General features: G+C 37.4%; 1 protein-coding gene across 1 annotated transcript; it reads left to right on the top strand.

Annotated features, from left to right (window-relative positions):
• Positions 1–1861: 1861 nt before the first annotated feature.
• LOC117238820 lies at positions 1862–9300 on the top strand. The gene is made up of 4 exons (XM_033504031.1): positions 1862–2277; positions 3565–3684; positions 7451–7634; positions 8468–9300. The coding sequence occupies exons 1-4, from the start codon at positions 1862–1864 to the stop codon at positions 8765–8767; spliced, it is 1020 nt and encodes a 339-aa protein (XP_033359922.1). The 3' UTR covers positions 8768–9300.
• The last annotated feature ends 705 nt before the right edge of the window (positions 9301–10005 follow it).

The following is a 10005-nucleotide window of genomic DNA, read 5'->3' as shown; positions in this document are numbered from 1 at the left end:
ATCATATTACACAATTCCTGTAAATGTATTTGTAATTATATCGTCGAAGAATTGTATTTAATTAAGCTATGAAGTTGTGGAATCGTGAGAAGGATTATTTTTATAGAACTGTCTAATTTCCATTCGACATTGATTCAGGATACACATTACTCTTTTTTACATAATACCAGTTTTGTCATTTTTAATTAACAAATACCTCCAAAGGTTGAAGTTTCTAAAATTATCCATTAAATTCTGGCAATAAAATAAAAATCCAAATTCTTCCTAAAAAGCTAGTGATCTTTAGTTAAGAGTTCGATTTTTCACATTTTTCAAGGTAAATTAAAAAGATTGTTTAATAGAGGAGGTACAAAATAAATGTATACAAACCTTTTTTCAGACGACATGGGCGGACTTCGTGTTTGCAGCGGCCCTTGAAAATTTCGAGTATATGTTTGGGGCATCAGCTTTGGATAAATATCCAGCTCTTCAGAACTATGAACAATGTCGCGAGAGCCGAGGCGCCGTCGGGCCCATCAATGTGCCATTGGTCTTTTCAAGTGCATAGTTTCGTGGAAAAGACCTACGTGACCCTGGCTACGAGCGTCTGCAGAACACGTGTGCGGTGGGCCTAGGAAAAAGGCAATAGAATGCGACAACGGCCAGAGTGTGAGTCGAGAAACAGAGTGTGAGTCGAGGAGCCGAGTGCGAGTTGAGCGGAGACAGAGTTTGCGAGTGGCGTTGTCGAGAGAGCGTTGATTGTGTTTTGGTAAAAGTCGAGTCGCTATCTAGTTATTTAGTTGCGCTGTTTTCTGTACGTTTGGCGTGAATAGTTCAGGTTGAACAACAATCGTCATTTTCTGTCTGATTAACATCTCTATTGTCCACTCCTTGTAAATACATTATATCACGATATTACATATTTTTGGGGGCTCGTCCGGGATTGGACAAGACAGAAAACGAAACGGTTTAACAGAGCTATTCGAGCTAGTTGTGAATTTACCGGTACGCGGTGCGGTAAAAGACGATATCGTTGACTGTTTAAGTTTGTGTAGTGTGAAAAATGGCAAACGTTGGGGACGAACGATTGTCGGGTGAAGAGGGTTCGACGCTGGAGGAGCTGAGGAGTAAGCTCGCGCGAATGAAACTCCCTATATCGGGTGCGAGGTCAGTGCTGATTGCAAGGCTGAATCGGGCGTGTAGGGCTGGACAATCGTATCCTAAGGGATCGACGGGCGGTGAAGAGCTAACCGGTCAACGAGATTTAGGAAACATACAGAGAGCTGAGCGTGATTGTAACGAAGATGAAGATGTTGAGAAAATGAATACGAAGGAGTTGAAGGAGCGCCTCGCTAGTTTGGGTTTAAAAACGACGGGAAGAAAAGTAGAATGACGCGCACGGCTACAAGCGGCCATGGATGGTAACGACATATCGTCGGAAGAAGAAAGCGACGACGAAAGTGAGGATGAAGATGACAAGAAAAACGCAAGAGGATACAAGAGAGATACGCGAAGGGTGTATCAGGACCGTGATGAATATTGTCGAAGGGCATGTGTTGGTTCGACACTGAGTTTTAGAGACGTCGAAGATGCATTAGAGTCGTTTAGTGGCGACAAAGGTGAAAATGTCGAACGATGGTTCGAGTCGTTCGAGGAAGTCGCTGATACGTGCATGTGGTCGGATGGGCAGAAGGCAGTCTACGCCAGGAAGCTGCTGAAGGGATCAGCGAAAATATTTGCAAGCTTCGAGTGTCATGCCAGGACTTGGCATGAGTTGAAGAGGGGGCTAGTGAAAGAATTTTCGAGGAAAGTCAACAGTAGGCAAGTACATCAGAAACTTAAAGAAACAAAAAAGGAGAGTGATGAAGCATGTTTGGCTTACATGTACCGCATGCTCGAAATAGCCAGCCATGTGGACATAGAGGACGAAGCAAAGGTGGAATACATAGTGGATGGAATAATAGACGACGAGAACAATAAGAATATATTGTACGGCGCTACGTCAATCAAAGAGTTGAGGAAGAGGTTAGTGATGTACGAAGAGCAGAAGAGTCGCAGAGCAAAGTCGATTGTGAAGCCGGCTAAAACCCAGAAGAACGGGAAGCCCAGTCAATCTGTAGATGCAATGAAGAAAAGAAGATGCTTCATTTGCGGTAGTGAGGATCATCTAAGTGTTAAGTGTCCGGAGAGGGGAGAAGGTGTTAGGTGTTCCGAGTGCAGCGGATTTGGACATATTGCAGCGAGGTGTACGGCACGACCGAAAGAGACTTGCGTAGTGTCAAGATCCGAAAAGGGGAAGTATGTGAAGGAAGTAATCGCAGGAATTAAGCTTCTATTCTCTGAAATTACTCTCAAATCTCAGAGTCAACCCTTCAAATTCTCCACACTGGATCTTCGATTCTTAATATTTGTAATATCGTAGAATAGCTTTGATTGGAGATCGGCTGAAATTAGAAAACACCGTGTACGTCGTCTTTCGTGGTTTGTTTACATCCAAGAGCGCCTAGTAACAGTGACGCGAGAAAAGATAAGCAGCGTCAAAACAGAAGTACGGTTCCACATTTCAAGGAGTGGCAATCGAAAGGCCAGAGTATGTGAGCCGAAAAGTGTGCGTGTGTGTGTGTGTGAGAGGACGAGAGCAAGAGCGAGCACGACCGAGCAGGAGTGTATTGGCGAAGATCAGAGCTAATTGAGTCGTCGAAGAGTAGAGTCGTTAGAGGTTTCGAGTCGTCGAAGAGTAGAGTCGTGAGAATTGATAGAGTTGTTAAAGAGAGAGTGTGTGTGTGTGTTAGATTCGTTGTGACGAGAGTGATCAAATAACTGTAAAGTTATTTGATATAGATACGAGTATTGCATTTAGTTTCCGTTAAATAAATATCGTTCTCTGTCCAATTTATATTTGTATATTCAATTTAATATTAATAAATTGTAAGTAATCGGAAAAAAATTTCTATCCTTATTTTCCGATATTACATATTTGAAGCATAAATTAAAAATCGACACATTGACTACTTCAAAGAAATTAGCCCGAACGAGACATAACTCGTTCATCGTGGTTTTCGCGCGAAGTAAATATGCGGTTTCTCAATCGTTGTGAGATTCCAACGACGTTAATTCTGTCGAAACGGCGACGCGCGACGACGATCGCACATTCTGTTGCTAGCGAGTGCTTGCAAATCGCGACGATATCGAGCGTAAAGACTAAGCGCAAAAATGGAGGACACTCGGCGGGGAATTGGAAATGCTCGATGACGAAAGGTATTTCAAGGTGTAATTACATCCACATCCAATTGGATCGCACCTTCGTTCGGTTGCTAGGTCAACAACCTTCGATGTTATTCAAATAATGCAACGGCTGGAGCAGCCGGTAGCGAGTCGTAAAAGTTTCAATAAAACACGTTCCTGCTAGTGAACGTATGTTAAGACTTACACCGAGTTTTATTTCGCTACGCCGTTTACTAGTTCGAAACGATCGATTGCATAATAGTAGCTGTTTCTTTCATCTCGGAAACACGATCGTAAACGGTGACAACGATCCAGCTTATTCCTGATCGTGTTAATTTCCACGCAAACTTTGTAAACATTATACGTCGCGACGCTCTCGTTAACGCGTCATTCCCTCCAACTCGAAAGTCTTGCAACTTTGGTGATCCGTTTTCTGTGTAAAATTGGTTACGAGCATCAGGGGACTTATCGTCGTAATCGGTAAATTGTTTATTAAGGATCTACAGCTTTTAAAGATTTCTCTCTACAGATTTAGAGATTAGAAGTTTCATTAACGCGTTATCGTGTCTCTAACTCGATCTTTTTTCGTGTAAATTGGTCACGAGACTTACGAGCTTCGTTGTAAATAGAAGATTAGTAATATTTCGTAGTTTCGTGATAGTATATAGACATTTTAGTGCTTAAACGCGCAATTTTTAGTTCGCTTTTCGCTCGCATCGGCGCTATGAAACGGATCAATATCTCAACACTTTCCTTTAGTTCTACGAATCATCTTTCGACCGGCTTTTCTTGGCCTACCGTTTCCTAACGCTGTCCTAATACTATCGTCTTGCTGAGATCCTTTTTCCGATTGTATCTTCTGCTTATTTTATTATAAATCCGAACTTTCATTCACGTCGTATGTTTTACAGCGTAAAATCCGCTAGAGCGTTCCAATAAATGTAACCAGTAGGTGCTCTAATACTCAAACGCACCTGTGCGTATCTCTGCATATTTGCTGAAAAAAAAGATGAATCTTACGTTACATTTTCAATATGCGTAATAAGCCGAAAATTTCTCTGATGCTAATCCTTCGTAACAAAAGGATGGCATCACTATATGCATGAAAATAGCATTTGGCAATCGTTAGAAACACAATACATGGATATATATGTAGTTGCCAAATTAACCTTCGCGGTGTTCAAAGTGAACGGCTAGAAACGATTGCTTTTTGCTATACGCGCATGGTTCGATTGCACCATAATTCGTTATTAAGACGTTTCGAGAGAGGCAAAGGATGTGGTGTCGCAACGTGTTGCGCTCGCACAATGCTCCTTGGATAAAATTCCCGGAGCGCGTATTATCGCGTACGCCGCGCGAACGCGTTGAACCTTCGCGCAAACAATGAGAGCGTGAACGCGAAAAAATAGCGTTGAGCACGTAACATTCGGCCTGATATCGTTGATTGGCCGCGAATCATCAACATGCACGGGACAGTTTTACGTAAAGACATTCGATCCGTACAATTATGTTAAGACGTCGACCATAGAACGTACTACGTTGATGCAATTAAAATTTCAATGAAACAGGAGAACGCGCTAATAACTAGTCACCCCGTTGTTGACCATAACGTACAAATACTTTTGTTTAAGAGCTGCTCGTTAGTGTTTACCGCGTGCAGCGATTAAGTGACGAACAAATTGCGTTCAAAGGGTATAGAGCTCGTTCTCGATTAAAATTCTCCTAACTTTCTAATGGTATTAGAAATTATAACTTGAACGTATGTACGCGACTGGCAATAAATATCAGGACAGCCGCGGATATTTAGTATTAATCGAATATGTGTTCCATTGTCCTTAATTTCTTTTATTATCGATTATTATTATTATAATTTTTATATTAATATTAATATTATTTAATATTTTAATATTAATATTATTTAATATTTTAATATTAATATTATTTAATATTTTAATATTAATATTATTTAATATTTTAATATTAATATTATTTAATTTATTCTATTATTGATTCGTTCCATTCCGTTTACGTCATAATACGTAGCCTGCGGATTTTTACGCATATTTTTCAGAATATAAAGGAAGCGAAAGAAAAAACTAGAAGCTGGATAAAAAATTGTTTTACCTCGATTAAACGTTACAAAGCGTGCTACTTTCCGATGTTTTATATATTTCCACGTGTCACACGTGTACTTTGCAATTTTGCCCTTTCAGATTTCACAGAAATGCATAAAACTTCCGTGACCTAATTTTTTGGCACGTGCACGTGCTTCAAAATAAATTCGATGATATTAAATACCAGATTATAGGAACCAGAAATGAAGAGTTCTACAACGATGGAATGGGTAAATGATTGTCGATCAGACGAAAGACAATAGCAAACAACGATATAGCGATGATTAATTAATGGAAGATTTTTCCTTTCAGCAAACAAAAATAGAACTTAACGAACTCAGTAATTGATAAATGATTACGTATAAGATAAGTGCATTTTCCAACTGTGAGTCATAGTTAACGTTTAGTTTAGCCTAGGTAGGATCTTAGCTTTGGAGTAGATAAGTATAATAATAGCAAAAAATCGATAGAATTGTTAAAAGGCTGTGACTAATCCTGGTCGACTGGTCAGTTATCATCTGAATCTATTGTTATTTTGCTAGTATACTTCGAATCGAATCATTTTCAGCTATTCTATGGACAAGCATTCGTTTCTTTCGCGCATACCACGTATCATTCGCTCATTAACTCGTTTTTGAAAGCTTTTACCGGCGAATGAAAAACGTAACGTACACTTGCATAATGCGTTCGAAGTGTTCGTTCGTTCAATATTCATGTAAAGGTTAGGCGATACGCGTGATAAGTCGCGATGCTACGAGATGTGATTAGATGCGGATGTTAATATCTTGTAAATACCTTTCCTCGACTATGATAATCATCGAACACTAAGAATTTCGCAAATCGATGCAATTAATCGGTGATCTTGTGGGAAGAAATTTCGATATCACGATAATGTTAAAGATAGTATGTTAATTACGACTAGTACCGTTACTGTTACATTGTTTCATAATTAGTATTAGTTTAATATAGTCAACGACTCCTCCGCAAGCATCCGTGCAAGTGTTATTTATTATTATGCTCACCTTCTATTGGAAAGTTCTTGCCTTGCTCAGCAAGTCTTTTTGATTTTTTTCCTGTAGAACTTCCGCGTGTTACCGATTTTTATGCTATGTACGTGTTTGTAGGAGAACTTTCTCTGAGCCGCGAAGTTTTCTTTCGACGACTCAACGATCGAAAATCAAAGAGAACCAATGTTCTCTCTTTCGATAAAGTATGTGATGATAGCCATTGCCAAAATTATTGATATATTTATCTGGTTGAAGACAATCTAGCAAATTATACAGCAAGCCTAATGAAATAATAATAATCTTTATCATTAAACTGCGCCATTATTTCATAATTTCATTGAAGGATAATAGAAATTCACGAAGCCTTCAAATTGGATTTCATATTATAATAATGTAAACATCGTTTGACGGTATTATCTGGTTGTGAATAGGGTTGATTTGATTCAGACAGCGCCAGTCATCATGACATCGACTTCCTATCTCGTTATGTAACATTCATCAGAATAACAGACGCAATTACCGTCACTGAATTATCTTAATGACATTCGTTATTAATGAGTAAGTGTTTTCGACATACGTCGGAGGTCGCAAATCTTGGATCATCTTTCTTTATTATCTGTTTAGATCCAATCCAGTTCCTTCACAGAACTTCTTTCCCTTCAATTTACCTAATTTAATAATTCTTCAAAATTTTCTCATTTTCATTTCTCATTGCATTGTTTATTATATATTCTACAAACCCGTATGAACACAACGCAATAAATTGACACGATAAAAGCGTTGAGATAATAACCACGAGACAATACTCGACAATAATAATACGAGACAATAATAATCGAAAAGGCTGATGAAACAAAGGAATGAGTAATTTGTAAAGACAGGAAAACAGCAATTAACGTACATCCAGCTACAATTGAAAATAACTTTCTTCGCTTTAAATGAAATTCCAATCAAATACGTTTTATCAGACTCGACTAACAATCAATATTATTAGCTCAACAAATACTCGAGATTCCCAATGTTTTTTGTCGAGTTTCAAATAGAACGTTAATTACTCGCTTGTCGGAACGTCCATCGGCATCGAAGACCGTGAACCAATCTACGTTATCTTCTCCTTCGTTTCAGGCTGTCGCTGGCGATACCAGTCAACCGCGAAGGTTACTCGAGATGCAGCATGTACGATGTAAATTACACGGAAATTTTGCTAAATGGAAGCCACGTACCGGACCCATCGTGGCCAACGAAAGATTGCCAACAAGGATGGGAATTTAATTATACCACCGTCCCTTATGCGTCTGTGGCATCCGAGGTGACAGAAAATGTTCGACTTGTAATTTCCTGCTTTTTGAATATTTTATCTGTTCCTATCAATCAATCCCTTTATACTGTGTATGTCGTATTCGATTATTTGCATGATCTATTTCGATAAAAAATAAGCGTAGTGTACAATTTTTGGAAAGAAAGAAGAACGATGAAAAGGGTCGAATAAACGTTTGTGGAAAGATCGATAGTTCAGAAGTGGGAAAATTAACAATGTCGATTTCCACAGAGGAAAATTATAGTACGTAACAGAATTACTAGTACATATTGCAGTAATAATTAGTGCATGTAGTGAAATTACAGAGTACATTCTAAATTCAAGCGTTACATTGCCATATAAAATACAATCGAATAAATATTTATAAAAATACTTAAAGAAAAAAAAAGGATAAAAAATTTCGAATTATGAAAGCTGATAAAACTAGGTTGCGATAAAACTGAAAATGAAAATACCGGATTGAAAAGAAACTTTAATAAAACATTATAACGAGCAACAGCGCGAACACGCAGATTTGTTCGACATAAATTGCAAGACTTTTTGCTCCAATGGATTTCCATGAACTTTGCGTCGCTCGTCAGGAGGAGAATTATTCATCGAGGGGTAGGAAGCATCCAGAAGAAGGACGCGAGAACGCGCAGGGTCTTAAGCTTCTCCTTCTTTTTCCTCAAAGGGAAAGAAAAAAGGACAGAGGCGCGCTTCATTAAGAATTTCGAAACTTTGATCGAAAATTCGTTTAATCGAGGCGTTGAAATTGCTATAAGATTTCCGTGATGCTGATCGTGATCAGAAGTAAATCATTCGACTGTAGTTTTCTGTTGCAGCTGGGATGGGTTTGTCAGTATGATGCATTGCCAACCATAGCTCAAAGTATCTTCTTCATCGGCGCTATCTTCGGAGGATTAATTTTTGGATGGGTTGCTGATCAATATGGAAGAATACCAGCTTTGCTCGGAGCTAATTTAATGGGATTTCTCGCTGGGGTGGCTACTGCGTTCACGGGTAGCTTCTGGCAGTTCACTTTGTGTCGTTTTTTCGTTGGATTCGCCTTTGATAATTGCTTCACTATGATGTACATATTAGGTAACCGTTTTTCAATAATTTCTTTTTTGCCCTGGAATTGAGTTTGAAAGCCACACAGTGGCTACAAAAAGTACTTGTACGTATGTATCCTTATTTCCCAATGAAGCGTCTCTCTTCCTTTTTTTTAAATCAGTTTTTACGTTTCATTTTGATAGCATTAATTATTTATAAGCATGTATGAAAGTATTACAAATGATACGAAAGCTAATATCTTAATCAGTCTTATCTTAAGACTTAGTCTTAATTAATTGGTATATATATAAATGCTGTTCTAAATACGATGGTGTACAGTTACTTTTTGTAATTACTGTAAGCAGGAAGATCTCTAAGTTTAAATAACAAAGTAATCTCTACAACATACTGTAAAACTGTTGTTATGCTTGATTTACGACTGACGTTTCTACAAGTATATGAATTTTGCAACAGAACTCACGTTGCCATGCAACAATTTAAATGAAATTGAAAACCATTCAAAGTTACGAAGAAAGATGCTTAAATACATATGAATATACATGAGGTCATACATATTTATTTTTTAACTGCGGCGTTTATATCAAAGAGAGGGAGAGAGACAGAGAAAAATTAATTTTCCTGTTTTATAAGAATTTCATGCAAGATAAAAATATGAAACTTTAAGATATTTGAATTTATATATACCATTGAATATTTATAATATTTAAAGGTAGTTAGTTCGCAATCATTTTCTATACTAATATTTTCCCTCTATACTCGCGATCAATTATAATTTTGTTTTCTCTTTTAACGAGACAATATTCTGATTACAAAGGATTAGTTGTTCAAAATTGCTTTTCATTTCTGGACAACTATAGCATACCAGGGTTTTCATAAATTTTCACTTCCCAACGGAAAGCGAAGGTAACGAATGAATGGTTCTACAACGAACGCTTCCACAACTATAAATCTATGTATATATATACATACATACATGTATATGGTTTTAATTAAAATGAACATCTTCTTCTAGCAAACTTATTTAAAATTTGTAAAAATATCACATAATAATATAAAACAATCAAGTAACATTTTAAATATTCCATTGAAAATTCTAATAAATTGTTTAATATAAGATCGATATAATTCATGCTGAATTCATTGTCTGATATCCATAATACAGGCAATTTATAATACAAAATTTTATTATAACTCTACATGAAAAAATTTCAACTATAATACTGTAGAAATATATTTTCCAGTTATTGTTCTAATATCAATATACTGAAGAGAAAATCTAGACTAGTCTCTGTCTTGAAAGATATTT

This window comes from Bombus vosnesenskii, unplaced genomic scaffold (assembly GCF_011952255.1).
Source record: "Bombus vosnesenskii isolate JDL3184/JDL3185 unplaced genomic scaffold, Bvos_JDL3184-5_v1.1 scf7180000013619, whole genome shotgun sequence".
Taxonomy (NCBI): Eukaryota; Metazoa; Arthropoda; class Insecta; order Hymenoptera; family Apidae; genus Bombus; species Bombus vosnesenskii.
Note: the sequence above shows the minus strand (reverse complement) of the source record. Positions and strands in the feature narration are given on the sequence as shown.

Excerpts from the sequence above, each read along its gene's own strand:
- LOC117238820 (XM_033504031.1), top strand. The coding sequence starts at position 1,862 with ATGTACCGCATGCTCGAAATAGCCAGCCATGTGGACATAGAGGACGAA. Across the intron at positions 2,278-3,564 it reads TCAAGATCCGAAAAGGGGAA|ATACGTCGCGACGCTCTCGT; the intron begins GTATGTGAAGGA and ends TTTGTAAACATT. Across the intron at positions 3,685-7,450 it reads GGGACTTATCGTCGTAATCG|GCTGTCGCTGGCGATACCAG; the intron begins GTAAATTGTTTA and ends CCTTCGTTTCAG.